The sequence below is a fragment of the Carassius auratus genome, chromosome 3 (genome assembly GCF_003368295.1).
Source record: "Carassius auratus strain Wakin chromosome 3, ASM336829v1, whole genome shotgun sequence".
NCBI classification, from domain to species: Eukaryota; Metazoa; Chordata; class Actinopteri; order Cypriniformes; family Cyprinidae; genus Carassius; species Carassius auratus.
In genome coordinates this window covers 2,711,329-2,738,935 of record NC_039245.1, presented here as the reverse complement: position 1 = coordinate 2,738,935, position 27,607 = coordinate 2,711,329, and the positions used below count along the sequence as shown (strand labels likewise).

The following is a 27,607-nucleotide window of genomic DNA, read 5'->3' as shown; positions in this document are numbered from 1 at the left end:
TTAAACTATTTAATAACAAAAAACTTCATATATCATGACAATTCCTTCTCCGTGAGACTCGAGACCGATGAGAGGCGTTACCATTCAATTCCTTCAGCCTCGCTCCGTTCCCACGGCTCTCGGCCCGTCCCACTCCTCACAGTACATACATTTTTATTTTTTTAAGAAAATGACCAATTGTTTCGCAAGGTAAGACCTTTATTCCTCGGTTGGGATCATGTAGAGTCCTTTGTAGCTGAACTGAAACTGCAATTTAAACATTCAACCTGTTGGCCACCGAGGGGAAGGACGACTGAGGAAATGAATCACACAGAGGAGTGAATACGACAGAAGACAGGGATAAGCTCACTTTCCCTGTCAAGTCTGACAACTCCCAACAAGATTAAGGAGACACAATAATGTCTACCAACGTAGAAGAGGGTGGGGGTGAGGTTTTGCCCAATCCGAGAAATGGGGCGCACAAAATGAATATGGAGCAAAGTGACTGTGTCCAAACACAGAAATGACATGAGAAGGTGGAGTACTCTCGCAACTGGCAAAACATAATTTAGCCAAGTAGGACATACTGCTGGATTAACACTGTCATCATTGTTGGTCCTGGAACAACATTGCTCAGAAACAATCAAAGACCAAACCCTAACAAATCCATGAAATCATTGGGAAATAATTAGAACATTGTTCAAATCAATAACCCCATTAAGTATAAATTAAGTCTAAAGGCCCTTGCATGCAAGGATTTTGAGAGGGGATTTGACAATTCAGAGCCACCGTACAAGCAAATGCAAAACAAACAAAACAAGTAGATCCACTTCTTCTCACTGCACAAAACACTGCATATGTCCGTACACACTGAGTTCATGGAAGTTGGTGGTCTTCTTTTTAATATGTGGCTCTGACATTGTGAAGTGAACTTTGAATCAGCTCCTTGATAAGGAGATGGAACTCTCCTTGGATTGGAGGATGGATCCAATATTTCCTGTTTCTTTTTCACTTTTTAAGAAGAGAGAGGACAACAAAATCATCCTCACTGCTTGAAGATGCCATTTTAAATTGTTTTGTGTTTTTTTTTTCACAATGGATTAATTAATACGCATCGGAGGTTTCTGTGCATGGCAAATGTTTAGAATGACAAATATGAAACAACTCATACAGAAATTCTGGACTCAATTACCTGTGCAAGGACCTTAAACCTAAAATCTGATCGGTTGATAGGATTATTGTTCCAATCTATATCCTACTTGGGTAAATCACCATAAAATGTATCTTTTTGATATAGATTAAAAAAATAGATAAAAAATGTATCTATTTAAGCCTCACCGTAAATTTGCGTGAAGTTCATTCAGTTTTGAGAGCAGAGCCACAGCCTAAGTGTGGTGTGGTGTGATCCAAAGAATGGAGGGACAATCAGTAATGCTGGGACATTCATCTAGTGCTACTCACCTTCCTTGTCCCCACTTGTCCTGCTGGCCTTTGAACTAGCCTCTGTACCTTTAGCCTTTTCCTTCTCTTCTTCCAGCCCTTCTTCTGATCCCCGCTCTTCCTCTTCTTCCTCGCCCACATTTTTGTAGTTGGGTCTTTTCTGGGTCCTCTTTCTCCCACGGTGACGACTCATTTCCAGGGAACGCTCCAGACTTTCCGTGGGCTTGGTGAAGCGACGAACACCGGCATTGCTCTAAAATGAAATGACCAATGGATGAGGCGTATGACTAATATTTACAGTGTTTGATGGTCATGAAAATCCGGACCCCTGATATATATATATATATATATATATATATATATATATATATATATATATATATATATATATATATATATATATATATATATATATATATATATATATATCAGGGTTTCCGTTGTCCGGTAATTACCGGACATTGGCCGGGAAAAAAATTAAATGTCCGACAAAATTAAATCTCTCCGGTCCTCATATGTGATTTCAACGAAATGTATCCAGAGTGGACCAAGCTCGCCAAGATAGCCTGTGTAATCCCTGTCTCGAGTGTTCCTGCAGAGAGGGGGTTCTCGCTGCAAAATCGGATCAAGACGAAGCAGCGAAGTCGCCTTGCGGAGAACAAGGTTACGCGGCTTATGCGCATTGCAAGTTGTGGAGAGACACTGGGAAGTTTTGATTTTAAGTCGGCAGCTGCACAATTCAGCGCTGCAAAAAAGCGTAAAAAGTAGCCAAAAATGACGAGTCATTTCACACGGTGCCCAATTTAAATGTTACCAGCTAAATGAGACATACTGAGTTTATAATTAAGTTTGCTTGAATAAAAACAATGCTATATTCGGATATTTTATGTGGGGAAGGGGGGTTGGTTTGTTAAACTATGAAATGTGAAACCATAGTAAAAAACAATTGGTTGATTGACGCCAATCGGACGTTCATGTTTTTTTTTCCGTCTGTTTGAAAGTTGGGCTAATAAACATGTTGCATATATGGCCTGATTATGTCATTTTTTAAGTTACATAAACTGCTTTCAGTTTTCCTCAACTAAGAGGCGATATTTGACCGGCATATCATCAAAATGTCCGGAAAACGAAACGGCACCATTTTTTTCTAGCGGAAACTCTGATATATATATATATATATATATATATATATATATATATATATATATATATATATATATATATATATATATATATATATATATATATAGGGCTGGTGATTTAATGCGTTAATTAGATTATGGAGAAAAATAATGCGTTAAAATTATTAACGCATTTAACGCACTTGTCCCGCCCCAGACCTGTATGGATCATCTGCCATTTCATACAGTCGACTGATGACTAATATGAGGCAGGGCAACAACTTACTGCGTGATAGAGCCTAGAGAATATCCCTAAAATTCAAGATATGGGGCAAAATGCACGTTTGAAATTTTGTCTCATATCATCACATAGTTAAGAAAATGCACTATCACACGAGTGCAAATGTGATACTCATCTTTAACAGCAGTTCATTAAGAAGTTAATATTGTGTTATTTAAAAAAAAAAAAAAAAAAGCTTAATGATTCAATGAACCATTCATAAAGAACCATTTACTTCACTCCTGAATGAATCAGCCATTTGAACGAATCAAATGAATGAATAAATAACTCGATGACTTAATCAATAAGACATTTACCAGCACCTACTGGCAGTTTTAGTTTATTATTTAGAGTATCATTTCATTAAAGGAATTATTAAATATTTTCATAGTAATAATAATAAAATAAAATAAAATAAATTATTAAAGTTATAGTTCACCCAAGCAAAAATGACAGTTCTGTCATCATTTACTCACATGGTCCAAAAGAGCATATGTAATACATTTTATCAAACAAAATATTTCTTGCTGAACCTTCATTTTGTAATCTCTGTTTGATGCTTTGTACAAGAATGACTTTATATACTTTATATGAGTAATTTCTCCAAATTTGATGTGCGATTAATTAGATTAATCACCACATCATGTAATTAATTAGACAAAACATCAAACATTAACAACAAAACATAAAAAAGGAAGGGATATGTCTGTATGTGTGTATATACACATTACATTATATATATATATATATATATATATATATATATATATATATATATATATATATATTCATTTATTTATTTTTTATTATGTTAAACATTTATTTCAAATGTACAGTTTAGAGGAAACAGAAACTTTGTCTTAAAACATAAATAAGTTTATTAGGTATTTATATATGCAAATGTGAATATTTAAATATGATATTTCAATATATAAACAACCCATACATTTTTCTATACATATATACATATTATAAAAACTCTGCACATTTTTCTAATATTTTCCTATAAAACAAATACATATAATAAACTTATTCCTGCTTGGTCTTGGCACAACATACACACACTTAAACCATAACAGCAATAGCTGCTTTTACAACGTCTGCAGAACTTAAAGAAGCAGTGAAAGGAAAACAGTCTCTGGCTTCTCAGAAACAAGAACCCGCTAAGACCGGAAACAGCTGCTAAACAGTCAAGGACACGCATAGTAAGTGCAGCATGGACAGCAGAAACGTTTCCGAGGAGCTCCAATAACTCACACATTACAAGCACTAGGCAGTGCTGCTGGGCATAACACAAAAGGACCCCCAACCTCATTTACGACAACAGCACAAGAGATAAGCTGTTCATTCTCAGAACAGCAGGAAAACACTGTGAACAATCACCTGCTCGTGGTCTCACAGTTGCACTATTGCTATCTGAACCACTCGGTCTGCTTTTCAAAGAACGCCTGCGAGGATTCAAAGAACCCACCTCTACTGTTTCGATGTGTGAAATGATGTTCTCGATCTACAGTTTCTCTTCATGTTCAGAAAACAGCTTTAAGGATCATAAGGTGTCTGGCAGCGCAAGAGTTAAAAACAACTCTCGAAAAAAAAAACAACAGGACCACAACAGGTCACAGTGAGACGGTTCGAAGAACATGTGCTCGCAGCTGAGAAGTGGAGCACTCAGTAGGACACCACACTTGCAAAAAAAAAAAGAAAAAAGAGCCATCTGTGGTCTGCTTGTGGTCACAGACTTAATGAGTGAATTCTATTCAAAGTGCAAAGTATATCGTCAAGACTAGCTATTTACGAGAAATGACTGAATAGATACAAGGCAGCTGATCAGCCTTTGTGATGACCTCACACTTTATGCCTCTGCTATCAAGATCAGTCAAATATATATATAAAACACATCTAGGGGTTTACTAAAGGCTAATGCGTGGTCGTATAACGTGTTGCATGCCTTCTTATATGTGTGACATCATTTTAATCAAAACAACAGATCTGTGACATCAGACTGATGTATGTTGCACTGATGTGAACGTATCCGTCAGCTCAGCCCACCCAAATGACCTAGCAGCATTTGCAGAAACGCTGAACTGTGCTTTTTTAAACTCCCGAAATGGGGTCGCTTAAGTATGCCACCAGGCTACAGGTGTGCTTCCAGCAAACTACGCAGCAGGTGTGCCTGTGCTAACTCATGCACCCTGATTGTTGTGCAGTATGTAAATCGTATAATGAGAAAACAGAGGAAGCTTCTAATACGGTGGCGGTTTCGCCCTTCATCTCTGCACTACATAAACTTCATACTTCCTGTCATCTGCACAAGGACCTGTTTGAAATCCTGATCTACACACCCGACCTGGTCCCTTCTGTGCTCATCCTCCACCTGTGGCTTGTGGTGAAGGAAGGTCATGTGATGTGCGTGTATGTGTGCGTTTGTGTGGCAAAGACTTGCTGGTAACACACAGGTACTAGCTTCTATTTCACAGGCTTTACGGGAAAAGGAAAGTAGGTTAGAGGCGGTGCGGTGATGGGGTAAGGCAAATCGATGTACATCAGAGCAACGAGAGCCACAACAAAAGATAGACCAGAACTTTGCATTTACATAAGGATTCCCACCGGCTTCCTCAACCGAGCGCTTCACAACACAGTCCTACAACAGACCACGTGCTTACTAAAAATGTTAATGTTGATGGTTTTTTAAATTACCGAATGTTGGTTTATCTCAGTTTTGGAATAAATTCAGAACTTGGAGAGATAAATATGAAACTTCTGCAGTTTCATAAATTAATATGTATAATTTGAAATTAATCGTAAAACTATTTTGTAGCCAATCCATTCCGTTCATAAAGGGAAAAATGCTGTCGGCTTACATAACGAAATATGTGCGTTGTGGAGTGCAAAAACCACACCAGTATAAAGTCAATAAAGAGCTTACATTTCAAATCTTGATATTGCATATCAGTGTTTCCTAAACAATGCCGTTTTTGCAGTGGGAGAGATTTTGTCAGTTGTTTTACCACTGTTATCTGATGGTTTCATTGTTTTTACAAAACACCATGATTCATTATTGTTCAGCTTTAATAATAAATTACAATATTAATCAATAAAAATAGCAAATGTAATGCGTTTAAACACATAACCCTACATTTAACCAACTGAAGCAAACTACTAAATCCACATGTTTTTCCATATCCATATATAAGTTAGTATACGTGATACACCAATTTTCGAACATTCGGTGCTCGGCCGAATAATATTTACCAAACAATGACTAACGTGTTTAAATAAAAGCACGCACTAATGCAGCAAACATGTCGGCAGTGTGGAAGTATTTAAAACTATCAGAAAAAGATGCAGAAAGCATGAAGCACCGACAGAGAGAGAGACTGTTTAGTGATGTCTCCGATGAGAAGAAGAGGTGGCTGATGCTGGTGGTTAGTAGGGTTGTGCCGATAGATGATAGAATCGTATATTGATAATAGTCAGAGATATCGACATGAGCAGATTTCTTTGTCGATAATCAAGACTATATTTGGCTCATCCTCCTATTAATGTATTAGATAATAATAGCTATTATTTCTTTATTAGGCGGCCTATTATAATCAAACTGCCCAGCTATTTTACTTCTGCACCGCATTTCACTCACTCTCACACACACCGCGAAGTGAGAAGTTCACTATGCCTCTTGTTATTATTTTCATGCACTCGGCACTATAATGTGATGCATGCTAAATACAGAGTTTTGGCCGTTACAAAGACTCCAACAAACAGACGTACATCATCTGCTTATATAAGGTATTTCATTGCACTTTAACAAGTAATCTGAACGGCCTATATTATATGTGTGCAATATTTTAAACGAGCCCTCTCTAACAGTTTAATGCCACAGTTATGTTAGAATGCATCTCATTCTTGTTTCTGTGGCGGTGCGTCGACCTCGTCATGAGGCGCGTGGTCCGGAGCACTGTATGACTGATGCATCAGTTCAATTCAACTTTACTCCAAACTTTACGGTTTAAAACAGCAAATAGTTATGCTATGACAAGAACATAGCTCTTGCTCCACCCATGCACGATAATATAGTGTATCGTTGATCTCACGGGCTGACGGTATGACGATTTGAAAAATGACCATATTGCCCAACCCAATGGTTAAGCTACTGTATGATGACTGAAGTGGCATCAAATGATAAGTAAATAAAGTGCAGAATGTCATATTTTCTAATGCATGCACAAAATTGCATGTATTCTGACAGTGCTGCACAAGCTTGTGACGCCAGGGTTAAAAGTCCAAGGAAAATCTGCGCTGGAACTGTTACTTGTCAGTTGCTCAGTAACATTTTTGTGAATGTTTTTGAAGGCATATGACAATGTGATGTGCGCGACAACCATCTTCCCAAATTCGTAATGAGAATCATTTAGACATCTGCATTTTATTGTCAACAAAAAGAATCACTGAGGACTTCCTGTGGGTTTATGCCACAATAAAAGCAGAGAAAAAGCAGAGAAAACTCCATCGACAATCATAAATGTTTGTATTATAATTTTACTGTTGTTCTGTAAAATAAAAAAAAGCAAAACAATAAATGGTAAAAATAATTACCCTACAACATCTCTATAAATAAATGTATTATAAAATTCACAGTGTTCAAATTGGGATCAGTAATATAATTCTCTTCGCTCCGCAAGACTGCCTTTATTTGTACAGTAAAAAATGCATGTCTGATTCAAGTCTCAAAAATGGCCAAAAAATATTATTTTACTAACAGGGTACACTCTTCTCTGTCAGCTGTGCTGCATGGATGCACTGTTTTTGTTCAAATCTACACGTAAATACACACAGAAAACGTATCTTTGTATTGCGGCTGACACAGAAAAGTGAAAGCTGCTTGTGTTCAGCTCCTATTCTCCAAAATGGTGCTTCAGTGATGCAGAGAGAAACAGATGAGATGAATTGTAGAATAAAGTCACTTTCTTCACATACTTCTCGTTGCTTCCTAATGTTACAGTCAACCACTGAAGGCAGATGGACCATTCTGATGATGTCTTTCATACTTTTCTGGACCTTGACAGTGTAAATTACTTCGCACAACCCTCTAAGGACACCTTGGCAATTGAATCGCCATTGGCTAGTAAATATTTTAGTTTACGCGCCAGACTGAGAGATATCTGAAAGTACTCTCTTAACAGTCAGTCAAGCATTATTATATGATAATCAAATATTACTTAATGATAGAACTTAGAATTAAAACTTGATAACCATGTATTAATGCATATTAGACATTTTAACTGAAATGACTGGTGGTGGTGCTTTTTGGTCATTCTGTGTTATTGGGGAAAAAAATTGGGAAAAAACTAACAAAAATACCTATACGATAATAATGATACAAATTATACTAATAAGAACACTATAATAAGCACTAAGGATTAATGAGCTGCTGGATTCTTGAACATTAATCAGGTTGTGTGCGTTCGCTCGAACTGATTTGCTGAAATCAAAACAGGGACGATAATAGGTGAGCGCCAGCCAATGAGATTGTCTATTGCGTATTAGCTCCGCCCACTACCGAAAAACCTGGCAGTTCTGCGAGTGAAAATATATGTGTGCTAAATTTATATTTATAACTTTCACACTGGCTAGTAAAATCTGAGAATTAGACATAATTCAGTCGCCAGAGTGAAGATTTAGTTGCATATGCATATGTAGCAGTCTGGTGTAAGAGCAGAACCATGCATTGTTCATTTGTATTTCTATATGACTTCCAACAATATAACTCTGATTCATAAATCACGCCATTAAACAATCACGCTGTTTCGATGCTCTATGTATTTGATATCTGATGTCTGTGTAGGTAGGCATTGCACACAGAGGACAAAAACATTAAGCCTTATCTCTTTATTGTCATTTGTGTTAAAATTTGCGAAGCTACAAAACTATATAAATGCTAAATTTGAATTCATGAATATATAACGGTATCCACGGTGTAGAAAAATCCATATCATGGAAAAACATAATACTGGTAGTCACTTTCATACTGGTACAGCGCCCAACCCTAGTAAAAATATGCTCAGACCGCTCATTTGCGTACCAACATTGTTGACAGCTCTCCATGCACAATCACTGTTTTAGATCGACTAACTGTAATATTGTAAAAGATTTCCACTCAAACTGAAAGCATAAATCTAGGCAATGCACTGCCACTTTCAGAGCAAAATGCAAAACTGAGACATTTCTTTCACTTACGCTCTTCACTCTGCAGCGCTAAACCCGGCAGCACATATACTTACTAGAAACCCGCCAAAATAAAAGCTTGCTGATTTTAGATTTGAAAATAATGAAAATTCATTTATAAAAGTTAACATTAGCATTGCATTTTTAAGTGTACTATAAACTAACTGTATTTTTTTTCTATACTCAAATTATTTTTAAATATAATAGTATTTTCAAACTGATTATTTTAAATATTTTTGTTATAATAATAATACTAGTATCAGTATTAATATTTTTTATAGTTATCTATTCAAACTTGTTTATTTTATTAAAATACAAAATAAATAAATGCAATAATACTTTTATCACTATTAATAACTATTTTATTGTTATAGTAATAGTTAAAAAGTAACACTGTGCTCTGTGAGCACAAAACCAAATCTACAAGTGCTCATGAGAACCAGACCAAAAACTTCTGTGCATCCCTTTACACACACACACACACACACGCACACACACACACACACACACACACGTATAAACACACATATTCTCATTATATTTGCTATATGCTATAAACAACATTTTCTCATATGAAATGCAATACAAACCAGGATATTAAATCATAATGATTTGTTGAGTTTTGCAGATGCATACAGAGTTTTGTTTACAGTACATGGCAGCACGGATATGCATGCGATCAACAGTTTCGTGCAAACCAAAACAAATGTAGCAGTCAGCAAATTACTTCATATCACAGCACTTAACGCAAACTTAATGTCGCGATTGTGGTCTATTTACCTTCAACACAGTGCAGTTTATATGATCTACAGTACGTGTTTATATCTTCAGCCGTTTCATTTAGAACTTTGCAATTTAACATTTACAATTTGTTCAGTTTGTTGTATTAAACAAATCCTGCAAAGCATGTTTGCTTAAATGTCCCCTTTTCTTGAAATGGTTTAAAATTGCAGTCACACATGCAGCACTGGTTTAGGGAAGTCAGGTTTGACAGGTTACCGTCAGCTTGTAAAAAAGGGTCTAGTAGAGCAAGCTGTGGTTAAGTCTGAGAGGTGAGACACAGAAACAGACCACAGAAAGAGCCAGAGAATGGGAAAGAGGAAATGGCTTTTGATAATACTGACACAAATGAGAAGAGAGACCATTTCCCTGAAGAGGCCGCCTGACTGCCACTTTCATTATTTTTTCTTTTTTTGCTGATGATAAGCATACATTTATCAGAAAAATACAGAGTGGTGTACTGAAGCTTGTCTACCAGAGCACTTTTTAATAACCATTCTAGGAATATATCTTTGACCACAACATTATCAGTCAAACTTGGATTTCTTTTTAAAGGTTTAGATAGTCAACAACAAAAAAATATTATTCTGTCATTAATTTCTCTCCCTCAGAACACAAATACACTGCACCCTGTTTACAAGCAGAGGAATGCACACTTATATTTAAACTAAAGCAAACAATATTAAATATTTGTTAGCTTTCAGAACTAGCAAAATTAAATGATAAAATACTCTGCTTATTTTTACACAGGAAATGACATCATAGATTGTTGCCAGGGTGTTGCTAAGATGTTCATAGTGCATTTTAGTCTGTTGATAGGCTGCTAGAGTGTTGAATTACATATCAAAGTATGAGTAATGGCAAAAATGTATAACTATCCGCTAGCATTGCCTATATATATATATATATATATATATATATATATATATATATATATATATATATATATATATATATATATATATATACATTTTTAAATAACTAATATCATTGCAAAAACGTATATTCAAACAGTACTGAGACACTACTCACTTGATAACAGTCTCAAAAGAATCGAAACCTACAGTTCAAGAAAGCATGACATTCTACTCTCTCAGAAACAAATCTGACATTTAAGTGATTTTGTTTTTGCCTGGTGCATGCTAACGACTCAACCAGCCAAACATTCGGGACGCTTTCACTGCAAATATTTGCATATGTGCATATGCACGGCCTGGCCCGGATTCTGATATCCAGACAATAAAAAAAGCAAAAACAAGTTATGTGCTACAAGCTGCACTACACAATCAGTCTCACATCCACCTACACGCTGCAGTGATGTCTGCTGTGGAGAAGACATCAAAGCAGCCCATTAACACCACTGATATCGCAGCGCTCTTATCTGCCTGCCTTACCTCAGTGTAAATACCCTCATGAAAATAACAAGGGCAGAGGCAAAACCGCAAAGAAGAATTCTCTTCTCCTCTTCAACCATCTCATCCACAGACTGGAGAAGTGTTGTTTTGTAACTACCAGTTTTCTGAGAAGTTTATTTGTGACCGAGACATCTTATATTAATAAAGGACACAAGTGAGGCAATAGCACTCGACTCACATCTTTAAGGTAACCAACAGAAGAGATAACATTTAACAAGCTAATTAGACACATGCGTCACTGTAAAACTGACACATTGATTGCATTTTCCTTGAGGTACAGGAAAGTTTGGCCAGCTTGATGTAACCAAGACAACTCCTTTGACACCCAGTAAATATCAAACCGAGGCCGATAAACCAGAAAGACAGAGAGATCTACCAAATGCATGTAATTGTGAAACAGAAATAAATGCCCTTTAAAGGTTTATGGTAGGTGATTTCGGAAAGGCTAGCAATAGCAAGCTAGCTTTGAAAGCAAGAGCCCCTTAAAGAATTTTGTACATGTTAAAGTTAATTCATAAAGCTGGTGACTTTGAGAGTTCAAAATGAAGAGGACCAACATAGGTTCAGTGTGCAAACTAAAAATAAAAAATCTGGTAAATGTTCTTGAAATTTAAAGGGGACTCAACCCTCTTTTTAGTTGTGATGTAGTGTATCAGTCTGACTGGTGAATTTGGAAGCCAAGCTAATTAGCATACAATAATAATAATAATAATTTTATATTCATATTCATATTCATAATAAATTTTACCTTACTCTAGGGAAACTGCAATAATTTTGCCCTAATTTCTACACTTGCAAGCAGGGCCTAAAACTAACTTTCACATCTGCCAGTGGCTGGTGACTTCAGAAAATTTACCGGCCATAAATATTTTTCCTTGCCATGAAACTGTTTTTGCAAAAAACGGGCAGCTGCTACAACTTCAATAACTAAACTTAAAGGTCCCATATTGTCAAAACTTAAATTTCCTGTCTTTTTTCACTATAACTGAGGTCTAACAACCCTCTAAATTGTGAGTAAATCACTTTTTTTTTTTACTTGCTAGTGTGTTAGTTGGAGGCTAAGTGTAAGTTTACCATGGTGTGTTCACTTCTCACTGTTGTGTGTGTGCACTTGGATGGGTTAAATGGAGAGCACCAATTCTGAGTATGGGTTACCATACTTGGCAAATGTCATAACTTTTTTTTTCGTATGGGAACACCTATTGATGTGATGAATGTCTGAAGCCCTATACCATCCCGCCAATCTTACTGGCCAAATAGTATTTGGCACTGTCTTATGCATGCCGCACGCTATTTCACTCAGATTTCATGATACTAAGTAAAGGCTATCAACGTACGGAACGGCCCGAACCACAGCATCTCGTTCCCTATTCAGGAAACTGTGGTTACATACGTATTTTACTCCCAAAACAAATAACAGCGGGTCGGACTCACGCCATCGGGTTGTACTATCAACATAGATCTTCAGTGTCCTACAGGACAAAGGCTTAGATCTCCTAACCCCGCCACAGGGTTGAAGAACCCTGCATAAATCGAGAGACCACTGAGACGCGGTCTACGTACATGTGATTAGCTGATATGGCTGCCACATACACTTAAGAGTAGCTGGTGTTACTCCCCTTAAAAAAAGGTTTTAAAGAAACTCCAGTACTGAAGTGACAGGGCAGTAAATTGGATCAACATTACAAAGTCTACACCAGGTAGTAAACGCTCTGCTCAAAGGCCACGCCCACAGCTTCCACAGATCTAGCCTTGGGTGCTAGATCCTTCCTTGGGCTTGCGACAGCAAGTCTTGTCTGAGGGGAATCTCCCACGGAGAACCCACTAACAGACTAAACATTCAGACTAAAAATTCTGCAAACCACAGCTGAGTGAGCCACCACGGAGATACCAACAATAGTTGTTAAACTCTGTCTAACCATATTCTGAAAAACACAACTGGAATTAGCCGAATCGAAGGAAAAAAAGCATACAAAGTGGTTGTGGGCCATTTGTGGGCTAGAGCGTCCAGTCTGATGGGGTGATGGGAGGGGTAGGGAGAAACATAGCGGGCAATGAGCAGTCGTGCTCAACATGAATAAGTCCACTTCCGCCTGTCCAAATGGTCACCATATATATCTGACCTTTTTGGGGGGTGCAATCTCCATTCCCCTTTCTCCAGAGCAAATCCGCTCCGAAGTTCAAGTGTCCGGCGATGTGTACCGCTCGGATCGACAGAAATCTGCTCTGAGACCATAGCAGGATGTTTCTTTGCCAGGCTGCATATGGGACGAAAGCATTATCCTCCTTGGTAGGCCTGTTACGAAAAATTTTACTGGACGATAAATTGTCCAAGAAATTATCACGATAAACGATAATATTGTCGTTCTAAGACCAGTTTCAACTAATAGAATGATAATGCCATAATAACGCGGGTACACCTTTTCAAAGATCAATAAACTTTTAATTTATGGCAGATTCCGAGCAAGAAATACTAACACGTTGACTTTGTGTGGCTTAAAATGTATTAGTTTTGTATGTTTGTATGTTTTATTATGTTTATATGCCAGTTAGGAATGCTCATATTGACCGTTGAACCGTTAACCGAAAGTAAACATTTTGACTGATGAAAGTGCCGTTCACATTAGGGCTGCAGCTATCGATTCTTTTTGTAATCGATTAATCTAGCACTTAATCGATTGATTAATAGGATACATTTGTGTGTTTTTAAACAACCAAAACAAATAATGCATAACGAAAATGATGTGGCTGTAAAATGGTCAAGCATTTGGCTTTTATTATATAAAAAAATAAATTAAAAACAGAGGTATTGATTGAACATTTGGCTCCAAAACTAAGCCTATTTATCGCATTTTTTACACATTTAGTGTTTATAAGTGGCAGTGCCAACAATACAGTTAAGTCTAGCAACCTGTATGTGTGTGTGTGTGTGTGTGTGTGTGTGCACGCATGCCATGCGTGAGGCAGAGTGACGTCCCAGTCAGACCAGTTGCTTCATTTCAGTTTGGTACGGCAGAAATATAGACATTCATTTTCAATTAAACGCTGAATTTGGCTTGCATAACTTGCATTGTGGTGCATTTTAGGTGAAGCATCTGTTCGAAATATCGCATCACAACATCACGTCCTAGTGTATACAGTGAATGCATGCTGAAATTATTGTTGCATGGCTACATAAGTTTAAACATATGTGATGCATTGCCTCGATTGGTCTAACTAGCGCGTGAGAGAGACGAGGGTGCATGCATGCGTGTGTGTGTGTGTGTGTGTGTGTGAGAGAAGGGGTTCTTTTATTTTAGGCTATACTCTCTTGTAATTGAACGTGAATACGTTTACTACTTAAAAACATCAAAGCTAAATATAATATCTAGTCAAACCGCATCACGACATCGCTACAAATGCAGTATGGGAGTAAAATCAGCGAACATAAATGTATAGGCTTAGGCTACGTTGCCTTGTTTCAGCGATGCTTGGTGAAACAGCATGGAGTGGATGTTTTCGGTTCAGATGCTGAATCATAGAAATCGTACTGCTGTGGAATGCCAGGTCTACTTTGCAGTAGACACATTGCACCTTGTTCTCTTCTATTTTTTTAAGAATGTAATGATCCCAAACTTTAGACATTCTCTGCCGTTTATGGACATCTTTACTCTCCGCCATCGTGCCAACTAAATTCAAAATGTATCACGCATTAGTGCTTCCTGAAAATTGAACAACGGTCCGTGTGAATCAGATCCCTGCATGTATAGTGTGCGTCACAGGAATTTAACGAGGCTTCGAGGCATAGTTTTTGCCTCGAGGAGCTTTTATAATCAGTTAATCGAGTAATCGTTTCAGCCCTAGTTCACATATCGCGTCTTTTGGGCGCTCAAGTTTGTTTTTTCAAATGTGGTATGCGCGCTCATTATGGAAGCGATGCGCTCATTTTTTCCAGGCCCCTTTGTAACACATCTAGTTAAAAACATCTCAACTTTTCAGAAAGACGAAAGCGCACCAGGTCATGTGAAAAGAACCAACTCAATCAGCTTCCCTCGGGGTAAAATCCTTCATTGTTTTTGAAAAATGGGGTGCACCCAAACTGAAATTTCCTTGTTGTAATGGATATTGCAGCTGATGGATGCATAGCAATAACAGCCGACTCAGGAGCGAAAGACGGAGCGAGCACCTAGCATTTTCCACGCGTTTTTAGGCGCGACGTGAATGGCCCCTTATACTACTTTTTATTTTTCTGCATGGTAATAATAATAATAATAATAATAATAATAATATATGTGTGTGTGAGTGTGTGTTAACTCACTGGGCCTACAGACAGCTGAGCAAGCCAAATGAAGCAAGCAAAAATTAGGCCCATTTCGACAGAAAGGGCAACGAAGTTACTTGCAAAATATGCTAAGCGGTATTAAAATAAAGCAGTTGTGCAAGTAAAAAGCAATATCACTTGAGACACAAACATCCACAAGCAAAAGAAAGGTGCTTCCCAAAGCTGGCCACTCTAGCGAGACATTATCTCTTTATTCCTGGGACATCTGTGCCATCGGAGAGGGTGTTTTCTGCCACGGGCTGTCCACAGGCTGCACTCCAGACTAACACCACATCATGACATGTTACAGTTTTTAGATAAAAATTGAAAAAAGAAATTATAGCGGGCAAAAAAATTCTTAAATTATTTTTATCATGCAATTAAATGATTTATCGACTATCGCAACAGGACTTTTGAAAACCCTGCTCCCTTCTCAGAATAGTGTAGAGCTTCAAGAGCTCATGCTCGTGGCAGATCGGTGTTACAGTGACCGTGTTACTGACCTCACACATTGCTTTCAAACTGAATTTTTAACTACCACATTCCTATTCATGTTCATTCTGGTAGCACATGAAGGCAGCAGTGAAAACAGGCAGAGACAATATAAGCTTTAGCAATGTTAGCCTTACAGAGAGCCAAAAAGTTTGCTCTCAAAAAACAAAATATGATGCTTGATGCTAACTTTGTCAGGAAGTTTGCACACAAAGTGTTGGTATCGATCCCTCTTTTCAGAAGACATTTTTGCACAACTCAAGCACTGAACTGACCCTCGTTTGTTAGGCAGTCGAGTCTAAAATGTCAACACAAAGTATAGGACTTTTCGTTTTTTTCCGGGACATTTCCTTCAAAAATGAAATTCAACCACGGTGTCCTCAGCGGTCTATGGAGACTCCTATGTTTGTTGGTGCATCCCAACACACGACACTTTTAATGGCTCTTTGGTACTGACCTTGTACCTCCAGCAGCTACAGCAAGAAAGCAGTAATGGCAGACTGCTGCTTCCCACTCAGGGCTGTGAATATGCTAATAGGGCAGAGAGTATCACTAATACTAATGTTAATAATACTGATACTAATGTCACTAATGTTGTCATAGTCTGGAACTGCTTATGTGGAGAGACGGTTTATGATTTTTCTGAATTAAAAAAACAATGAGTGAGTGGATTTTTACCATTATAGGCTGGTTGTTTTCACACACTGCGGCCACACAACTGTGTTCAAAAACCTTATGAAAGTGATTTTTGCATTCTATGGCACCTTTAAACAAAAAAATATTTAGTCCTTTTGTATTAAACTATGAATGCATACATGATTTTTTTTTATAGTTGTTTAAGCAACTTAATTATAATTGGTTTAGAAACATTATTTTAAACATTATGCACTTTTTTCATAGGTAGTCATGTTATTTTATGCTCGATGCGCCCTCTTGTGGCCTTAAACAAGGAGCCACTTGTTCCCATAAAACCTACTAAATGTCTCATGTCTCCTTATTGGGATCAATCTGGCATCCTTCTGGTTAACACTTGAATGCAAATCCAAATGAAGATGCCAATTGGCAAATGTACTCACTGAAGTTTTGTGAGCGCTCTGCTCAGTCTGCAGAATAAACACTGACAGGTCTCCGTTCAGAATGACATCAGCAAGGGAGTGGACAAGCGGCTGGTAGTGGATGATCAAGAACACCTAGAGACAGCAGGACGTCATATGTTAGCGCTTGACCACATGTGTACAGCTCACACTGCCTGTATGTATGGTGGCTATTCTTCTCATTGCAAGTCTCAACAAAACTGAAGCAAGTTACTTTACCTGTGACAGCAGGTAGAGAGACACCTGAGGGTTGATCTTGCGTTCTTCAGACTGGAAAAAAACAGATTGGTATCATGTGGCATGAAAACTAGATAATTAATTGGGGTGAAAATGACATCATACTCATGCCTTATATACATTACACTTCGATTAAAAAAATGTGCAGTCAGTAAGACTTTTTTTTGTTCTAAGAAATAAAATTAAGAAATTAATATTTTATTCAGCAAAGATACATCAACCGAAAGTCAGAGTAAAGATTTAGGTTTTAACTAAAATGTCTATTTCAAATTAATGATACTTTCTTTTTATTAAACAATGATAACGAGAAATGTTTCTTGAGCAGCAAATCAGCTTATTAGAAGGTTTTCTGAAGGATCATGTGACACTGAAGGCTGCAGTAATCTTTCTCTCTTTTTTTGCATTCAAAAAGTTATACAACACATAAAGATCAGTATACCAATACTAGGGGTGCATGATAAATATTTGCCGATAATTAATGCGCATGTCGTCAGTAAAGCCGGTTCTCTAATCAGCGGTAAATTCCATCAGGTGAGTGATGTCACATAGAGCAGCTGTTACTACACGGTTAAATTTTTTAACTGATAAGATGCGCAAATCCACATTCGTTTTAATGATGAGATGTGCATTAATTATGGTTATGCAAAACTAGCCTGGAATAAACACTAGCCTACCAGATGTATGCTAGTTGTTTTTCAGACATGTGCAGTTGTCCTCACCTGCTCTTGACTGACCAGAGAGTACACATATAGGGGAAGGAAGAGGCGGTTGAGCAGGTGGTCGGTCAGCACGTCATTGAGAAACTCACAGTTGATGATGAGGATGTCGTTCAGATAGTGAAGATGGTCCAGGTGCTCAGCTACCAGATCGCTGAGTTTTCCTCGGTTTTTATGTCTGATGAAAATGGGTGGAGATGGGGAAAAATGCAATTTTGTGAAATCAAATAATTTAGTACAGTGGTTGCCAAACATGTCCTGGACGACCCCCTGCCCTGCACATTTTGTATGTCTCCCTAATCAGACACACCCAATTTAGTTCTTGCAGTCTCTACTAACGAGCTGATGAGTGGAATCGGGTGTGTTAGATAAGGGAGACATACAAAAGGTGCAGGGCAGGGTGGCCTCCAGGACAGGTTTGGGAAGCACTGGTTTAATAAATGAATTTCAGAGTGATCAACTATGGTCTGTAGTGACACCTAGTGGCGTGGAGGTGAACTGCACATAAAAAGGTGTCATGAAAACCTTACTGTTCATCGGTCTGCACACACTTGTCCAACTCGATGACATGGCTGCCGATGAACCAGACCAAATTGGAGAAGTACGGCACGGCCGTTTTGTCCCGGATGTAGTGTAGCATTTGCTGGTTGTCCACTGGGGGGCAGGACCAAACGTAAACAGGGTTACTCACAAACAGAGGAACAGGAAACATTTACAGGGATGTGGAAATGGAACTGTTAGGTTTAGTATAAATAATACCCCTAACAACACATACTGACGGTTGGTCGTTAAAAAGCGATTGAGGTTAATTACAGAGCAATGTGTAAAGTGATTGGTCAGATGTTAAAGGTATATGTTAAATGACATTCCCTAAACAGAGTCACTAAATGAAACTAGACTGCGCTAGATCCTAGGCAGTAGAAAAGTCAAAGCATGCTGAGAGTACAAGAAGTTGTGAAATATATCTAAACTTTTAAAGGCTCACTGTGCAATAAATAGTAACATTAATAGGGTTCTCAGGTAAAGAGTAATTTGGGAGTTGATGGATGGATCATAAAGTAGGTTGATCTCTATCTAGGATTATGGATGCTATAATGATCAGATGGTTAATGAACCTGAAGCATCTTTTTTTTTAATGTATTATTATTTTTTTTTTAAACACACACATACAACTGACACAGCCAGAAACACCATAAAAGCCAAACAAGAGGGTTTAAATAAGGGCACCAATATGGGACAGTGCAAACAAGTGTGTTTTTGAACTATTATCAGTGTGTGAATTGTAAACCTCTGCACACACAGACAAAAGAAGCAACTGCATTTTTAAAAAAAAATAAAACAATTCAAGTGAACATGCAGTACAAGTGGCACAAGAGAGTTCTGAATTTGATCAACTTACATGACACTGGAATAAGGCACACAGGAGTCACCATAGAGGGAGAGGGGAAGAACAGACAAAGGGTTAAACAGGATGAAGGGACTGAGCTAGAGGCCAAAAGATGGAACCATCACACCACCTAGTGGCAGGTATTAAACCTGCATAATAGAGCATCTGGAACCAAAAACAGCCTAAAACACCAAATATATCAACCAGATCCATGAAGCTGCCAGAACATGCTAAAAAGCAAAGCACACAACCCAACTACTTATTCTGACAATCTGGGATTTTAATAGCATTATTGCAGATAATTCAGTGCATTTATATGGTAATTATGCATGTGATCTGCCATATCAAGAAAGCCACAGCTTGTCCTTACATATTGAAGTATTGCTTAAATGTTTATGAATGTTATTGCATTACATAAAATCTTACAAATACGTGGTGCACTGCAGTCATAAATGTATCAGCAGACTTAGATGTTATTTTGTATGTCATGAGTATTGATCCAATAAATTAGAATAAGGCTGATATTTAAGACAATATCTTTCAGACAAGGTTGACCACGCTATTTCTATTTGGCTTACATATGATTAAAAATAAAATAATATAAAATAAACTGTTTGGAAGATTATTATTTTTTTAAATCAATGGAACATTATAATCAAATTGATACAAGACATTTAGCTGTAAATGATCAAGATTTATTTGTGTTTGTGTGATTGCATGTAACTATCTATAATGACTTTACACTGGAAAGCACTTAATATGTGCTACAGAAATAAAATTTGTACTGTACTGTTGTATTGTAGGGATGTGTATCTTCTGTTTAAATTAGTGAAATGATGCAGTTTCCCACTGAAGCACAGAGATCTGAACTTATAAGAGGAGTGCTTTTTTTTTTGTAATCAGTCTGACAAAATGTAGATTGATATCTAATAATAGCCAACCCAATAAAATATTAAACCAACTAGCTTTTATTATATAAGGTTGCTTATTCAATGCAATGACATTTTAACACTTAAGTGTTGTTTATATCTCCAAATCTTATTCTGGACCATTGTTTGCACATTAACATGAGAAACATGCACCGATGGCGGTTTGACCTAAACTACAACAATCTCCATAGGAAACAACTGATTACTGGAAGACAAACAACAATTCAAGGGCAAGTGCCAAGCAGATAGTAAGAAATGTTAAGTCAGTTATTCAAGAAGGGAAGAAGGATTTCTATACAAGCTTAAGCCAGAGAAACAGATCAGCAAAAGCCCCTTTGTCTCGAGCACGTGACCATACCCAAGCGAAACACCAGTGTGCCCGTGCATGTGTGTAGAGACAGCAGCGGTCACTAAATGTAAGTGTGAGTTACTCACAGATGGCAGAGAGCAGCGTCAGCATGCCCATGCATCAGAGGCATGACAGAGTGATTGACAGGAGAGAGGAGGAACAGGCGGCAGCAGCAGCTGAGTCAGGACTCTACTCACCTTTGTACACATTGAGTGTGATAGTCCTGACAGCGATCCTGACCATGCTTTCTGGGTGGTTGAAAAACTTAATGGCCTCCGTGTACAGGGCAAAATCATTAGTGTGCTAGAAGCATGGGAGACAGAGAGTGAGGCCGTCAGCGAGGAGGATTAGCTCAGAGAGAGGAGAGCTGCATCTGGTGACATTAAACTCAATTTGTACGATTATTCACTTGTTTATTCAGGATTGTCTACAGAGGAGAAGAAATGGGCACATAACACCACTGACACTGAAACTGCAATGCTACCAGGTATTAAACTGGCTTAAAATGGGTCAAATTAAAATTCTTGTTATTTTTCATACAAACACAGCACATCAATAGAGACATCCTCTCCTCTTTTTTCCTGTATAGAAAAATGTAGGTATTGACAAACATATTTGTATATTCATCACCATTCAAAAGTTTAGAGTAGGTACTTTTAAGTTTCTTATGCTCATCATGGCTGCCTCTGTATTTGATCAAAGATACAGTAATAGTGTAATATTATTGCATTATTGAAACAGCTATTATTTATTTAAATACATTTGAAAATTAAATATATTCCTTCAGTCATCAAAGTCCTTCCGAAATCATTCTTCCATGCTAATTTGGTGCTCAAGAAACATTAATTAATATCATCAATTAATATTTTTGTGAAAACCATGAATCATTTTCTTTAGGGTTCTTTGATTCATATTTCATTTCTTTCATTTTTACTAATATATTTACATTTTATTTTATAATGTTTACTGCTTTTAACCTAAGTGTTACATAATGTTTAATACTGTTGCCAGACTTTTCATGCATTTCACTCAAATCATTTATGCTGTGATAGAAGATTAAAAATCATTCTTTAACTAATTATATGTCTACATTTGCTAACATTCGTTTGGGCAGGAATACTCGTTAAACGCCCACAGTGTTTTTTGTTTACCACAAGATGCCAAAATGTTGCTATGGTTATCACTGTAACAACCGTAATGAGTTTGCCAGAGTTCATGTGACTCCTCAAGCAATGCTGTTGTCACTCCCCAAATCTCGCTTTGTTGCTGTGTCAATAAAACTCATTTATTCTAAAGGAAAAGGCTGATATCATAAGCTTCAAAAACCTTTAACAGATTAAACTGTAGTTTTAGTATATTTCTGTAAATGGCTTGTCTAAATATACACTGGTTTACACTTTACATTAAGACAACATCAATCAGTGCAGCATCAGATCTCTCATAGAGCAAATCCTTCCATGCAGGCCCTCTCTATTCCTGACACCAAAGATTAACAGCATCAGAGGTGCCACAGAATAAAGAACACATGACGGTTAAATACAACCATTTACAGTACACCAATAACTTCCCCCTATACAGAAAGGAGACCCCAGACATCTCTGTCACCTTCCAATCCTCATAAAACAGTGGTAAATTTACAGCTGGACTGCACTTGTCCAAAATGAAAGAACATAACTGCTCAATTTGCAAGAACAAACAGGAAACTTGGTTTTACACAGTCACTGTGAGCTGTTAGCTCTTCCTGGAAGCGCTCTATGATCTGTTACATGCAGAATGCATCTGAGCCCACAGATAAAAGCCCCCTTCTGCTTTCGGTCTATAAACCATGATTTGATAAATGACAGTTGCACCAGTAAATGTACCTTACCTCGTTGTAGAAGAAGTGCACTGTGTGGTTGTTGAGTTTCAGAGACAACGTTTTCAAAAAGGAGATATAGTAGGCCATAATTTCCTCATCAGAGAAGTCAAACTTATGTACAATGATGGAATTAACTTGATTATTGGACAGCAAATAATCTAGAAAAGGAGAGGAACTCTATAAACATACAAATGAAAAAGCATAACATTTGAACTTTATCCATGGTTTTACTTACAGAGAGAAGTTTCATGACTGATGTTCTCAAAAAGGATGTTGAGCGTTTGCAGAAGCTGGACACACACATACCGTCCGGATTTCTGCCGTAGTATGTTGAGGAAAAATGCAAGCATGTTCTTCTCCAAAAAGAAGCTACCCAGAAAGAACAATGCTTTCGGTCATTAAAAACATGGTTTGGCATTTTAGATATGCTGTCACTTTATTGCAGATCTAACACGTGGAAACACCGTAAAAACTGAAGGTGAAACTCACTCGAAGACAGAGCTGTCGTTCTGATCACCCCAGATGAGAATCTCAGTAATGGTGCGAATAGTTTCCACCAGCAGATTTCTGTTGTGATCAGTCACTGTTGTGTTCTTTGTTAGGACTTGGTACATGTACCTTAGTTTAAAAAATAATTAAAAATTACTTAAATTACACATTTCATACTATAATATAATACTATACTGGTAAAATGTATAAAATGCATACTATGAGCACAAGGTGTATATATATATTTAATCCTTTAATAACGTATAGTAAACGCTTTCTGCATATGAGAAAATAATGTAACTGACATATTTAATAAGATACTTTTAAGATACTTAGCCAGCAATTCATGCAACCCTATGTTAACTACGGCAGATTCTCAAAAAATAGTAAGCTGACTACCTAGGCACAATTTTTTTGAGCATCATATGTCCGAGTGTCACAAACAAAGTGCTGTCTTGGTAGGCACCTGACTAGGTTTTGACACCCAGCCCAATGCTTCATATACAGTTTTGCTCTTACGTTCTCTGTTTTACATTACAAATATATCCCGTCATGAGTAGCATTAATGTTTACATTTCTAAAGTGACTACTGGTGGCTTTCCACATTAATGACAAACACCGACTGGATTTAAAACGATTTAACTGCACGAACTGAGCTAGCTAGCGAATTAGCTGCAAAAGTTCTAGAAAGGCTTACTTCAGATGGTCCAAAGAATGAATGTTTTTGGACTTCCCCTGTCCTCCGACCCAGCTCCTTGAACGGCCGAACATTTTTCGGGTGTTCTGTTTCGCAAAATGTATGTTCTTAACACAATTTGCTAAGCGAATTGACCCATATCCGCTGCAGTGAAGGCCTAGGATATTCACATGAAAACATACCTGTCGTCCTACCACTCATGACGGCTCAAACCTCAGCTCTAAGTCATTATGGGATTTGTAGTTTATTATGGAAGTTGTTGACGTGAGTACGCACCAAGTCACCCCACCGTTACGGACTCCATTTCCCAGAGTTCCGTGCGAATGCAATGGGTGTTGGTGAAGTCATGAGAAAGCGCCGTTTGTTTTTGTTTTTCACGCGTTATAAAGCTCCGTCTAGCATTCTGGTGATTTTTATTAAAGCATTTTTCACACCGCCAGTTTTTTTTTAAAGAGGGATACGGTATAGTCATAATCTCAAAGAGCAGCGCATAGCCTTGGAACATTCAAACATGGCTTTCTTCACTAAGTTATTTGCTGTGTAGCGAAAACATACTTTCGTTGAACGGCTTGAAGGGAAATCACGTTACTGCTGAAAAGGGAGTTGCATCGCTTCGTTTTTTTAGTGAAATGGATGGATTCACACTTCCAAACTGACCTGTTTTATATAAAGGGTGGTAAATGTTTCTAATTCTCTCAGTCTGCTCAATGAGACTGAAACATATGTTTTGGATTCTATGACACACTCAATTTACTCTCGGTTAGATTCAGTGGAATCGCTTCCATATATGTTTTATCTCGGCCTGTTTTTTGTTAATGTCTTAATTCTCTACTATACCTTCTTAATGGAATACATAGTCCTTAATGTAGGGATAGTGTTCTTGCCAGAGGATATGGACCAGGCACTGGTGGATTTGGGTGTACTTTCTGACCCAGCCTCAATTCCATATGACACAGACGCTGAGCTGGATGTTTTTGAGGGTTATCTGGAATAAACAAACCATGATTGACACTTCAAGCCGAAGCCTTTGTGGGGAAGATATCACTGGGCTGGTTCATTTGGTTTCTGGACAACCATTGTCAAAGGGAACTACATATGATCTCTGCAGACATAAAAGGATGCTGCAGTGGTCAGCCTATAAAAAAGTGACTTTCATGAATAAGTAAGTAGTCAGTTAAATGATGATTCATGCTCCAAGAATATGTGCATTGAGTGTTGTGTCTCCACAGGACTTCCAGGTTCAGAGGACTGACCTGCAAGCAAGCCATCGTGCCACATGGAATATTTACCTGGAACATATAAGCAGAATGGCCTTTGTAGTTTTCCATGGCTTAGCCAGTCAGCATCTCTGCAGAGATCAAATTCAGACTCGAACCACTACTGTGGATATAAATATTACATAAGCCTATTTATTTTTAGTTTGGCATTCAGTACTCATGCAGGGGCTTGTTGTTACTTTGTAGGCAGAACCCTTACACGTGGTCAGCCACGGCATGTTTTCGTTCCCTTTAATGCTATTTAAATGAGCAATATGTCATGAGACAACAGAGTGTCTGAATCAGTGTTCTGAGTTTTTTCTTAAAGTCTCTCTTAGGAACAGCATATTTGTGACAGCCTGAGAATTATATATATTTGTCTGAGGTTTGTTTATCCACTCAATATAAATTATTACTTTCACTTTGTGTTGTCATGGTGTCATATTTGACTTTCAAAAATCTGGTGCCTTATTTTAGAAACTTTGTGTGTAACATCTGACTTCTCTTGTCTAAATGAGATCCTATACAATTGTTTGCTAAAAGATAAAGGTCATCAAACAAGATCTAGTTTTAAACACATGTCAGTTTCTAAGAAATGGGCTGTTTTTATTTGTTTGTTTTATATGGTTTTGAAAAACTTTTATGCTACTTTCAAGAAAGGTTTCAGTTTAGTGACTCGTGTGGTGTGTTCATCAAATAAAAAGTAATGCACAAATATTAACATATTATATATTCTAGCTTATTTTAGCATATATACAGGTGCTGGTCATATAATTAAAATACCATCAAAAAGTTGATTTATTTAACTTCAACTCCATTCAAAAAGTGAAACGTGTATATTATATTCATTCATTACACACATACTGATATATTTCAAATGTTTATTTCTTTTAATTTTGATGTTTAAAACGAACAACTAAGGAAAATCCCAAATTTAATATCTCTAAAAATTAGAACATTGTGAAAAGGTTCAGTATTGAAGACAGCTGGTGCCACACTCTAATCAGCTAATTAACTCAAAACACCTGCAAAGTTGTCCAAAGATGACCATTTACACTTTGCGCAAGGAGGGCAAGACACAAAAGATCATTGCAAAAGAGGATGGCTGTTCACAGAGCTCTGTGTCCATGCAATAGGGATAACTGCAACCTGGAGAGGACTGTGAAACAAAACCCATTCAAAAATGTGAGGGAGATTCACAAAGAGTGGACTATAGCTAGAGTCAGTGCTTCACGAACCACTACGCACAGACGTATGCAAGACATGAATTTCAGCCGTCGCATTCATTGTGTCAAGCCACTCTTGAACAACAGACAGTGTCAGAAGTGTCTTGCTTCAAAAAGGCCGGACTGCTGAAGAGTGGTCCAAAGTTATGCTCTCTGATGAAAGTCAATTTTGCATTTCCTTTCTAAATCAGGGTCCCAGAGTCTGGAGGAAGAGAGGAGAGGCACACAATCCACGTTGCTTGAGGTCCAGTGTTAAGTTTCCACAGTCAGTGATGGTTTGGGGTGCCATGTCATCTGCTGGTGTTGGTCCACTGTGTTTTCTGAGGTCCAAGGCTAATGCAGCCCTATATCAAGAAGTTTTAGAGCACTTAATGCTTTCTGCTGCTGACCAACTTTATGGAGATGCAGATTTAATTTTCCAACAGGACTTGGCATCTGCGCACAGTGCCAAAGCTACTAGTTCCTGGTTTAAGGACCATGGTATCCCTGTTCTTAATTGGCCAGCAAACTTGCCTGACCTTAACCCCATAGAAAATCAATGGGGTATTGTGAAGAGGAAGATCCAATATGCCAGACCCAAGAATGCAGAAGAGCCGAAGGCCACTATCAGACCAACCTGGGCTCTCATAACACCTGAGCAGTGCCACAGACTGATCGACTCCATGCCACACCGCATTTCTGCAGTAATTCAGGAAAAAGGAGCCCCAAATAAGTATTGAGTGCTGTACATGCTTATACTTTTCATGTTCATACTTTTTAGTTGGCCAAGATTTCTAAAAATCCTTTCTTTGTATTGGTCTTAAGTTATATTCTAATTTTCTGAGCTACTGAATTTGGGATTTGCTCCACTCCACATGAATTATACATACAGTGCCCTCCACTAATTTTGGCCCCCTTGGAAAATATGTTCAAAGGCAGATGTGAAAATAAATGTGCATTGTTTTTTATTTTATTAATTTTTTTATCTATAATTAAAAAATAAAATCACATAATTCCTAACCTTTCTTGAAGTAAAACGAAGGAAAGTGAGGGGAAATCACATTATGAAATAAATGTTTCTCTCCAATGCATGTTGGCCACAATTATTGGCACCCCTAGACATTCTTATGAGTAAAATATCTCTAAAGTATTTTCTCATTCATATTTAAACAATTTTTAGGACTAGGAACACAAGATTGTCCAGCCATGACTTCCTGTGTTTCACTGTATAATAAATATGAGGAACACAAAGGTTAAATTTCCGTAATCATCCATCACAAGGAGTAAAACCGAAGAACATAGTTCTGATGTGCAGAACAAGATTGTCGAGCAACACAAAATAGTAAGTGGCTATAAGAAAA

At 37.6% G+C, this 27,607-nt stretch overlaps 2 protein-coding genes across 6 annotated transcripts in view; one reads left to right on the top strand and one right to left on the bottom strand.

Annotated features, from left to right (window-relative positions):
- The window catches only part of LOC113043209 (protein CLEC16A-like), a 56,048-nt gene extending 32,063 nt beyond the window's left edge, over positions 1 to 23,985 (bottom strand). Inside the window, exons 1-11 of one of the 5 annotated variants that reach the window (XM_026202459.1) lie at positions 23,786 to 23,985; positions 23,089 to 23,217; positions 22,835 to 22,968; positions 22,609 to 22,757; positions 20,939 to 21,044; positions 19,476 to 19,481; positions 18,607 to 18,730; positions 18,080 to 18,254; positions 17,343 to 17,393; positions 17,106 to 17,219; positions 1,489 to 1,672 (exon numbers count right to left, since the gene is read on the bottom strand). In XM_026202459.1, the coding sequence (XP_026058244.1) occupies positions 1,489 to 1,672; positions 17,106 to 17,219; positions 17,343 to 17,393; positions 18,080 to 18,254; positions 18,607 to 18,730; positions 19,476 to 19,481; positions 20,939 to 21,044; positions 22,609 to 22,757; positions 22,835 to 22,968; positions 23,089 to 23,217; positions 23,786 to 23,859 (1,246 nt within the window). In that variant the 5' untranslated portion in view covers positions 23,860 to 23,985. Of the gene's footprint in view, positions 1 to 1,440; positions 1,673 to 17,105; positions 17,220 to 17,342; positions 17,394 to 18,079; positions 18,255 to 18,606; positions 18,731 to 19,475; positions 19,482 to 20,938; positions 21,045 to 22,608; positions 22,758 to 22,834; positions 22,969 to 23,088; positions 23,218 to 23,785 lie in introns of all 5 variants that reach the window. The other 4 variants (XM_026202474.1, XM_026202444.1, XM_026202451.1 and 1 more) reach the window with 4 other exon arrangements.
- A 118-nt stretch (positions 23,986 to 24,103) lies between these two features.
- Positions 24,104 to 25,463, top strand: dexi (Dexi homolog (mouse)). Its single transcript, XM_026202487.1, has 2 exons — positions 24,104 to 24,947; positions 25,015 to 25,463. The coding sequence occupies exon 1, from the start codon at positions 24,522 to 24,524 to the stop codon at positions 24,777 to 24,779; it is 258 nt and encodes an 85-aa protein (XP_026058272.1). The 5' UTR covers positions 24,104 to 24,521; the 3' UTR covers positions 24,780 to 24,947; positions 25,015 to 25,463.
- Positions 25,464 to 27,607: the final 2,144 nt, after the last annotated feature.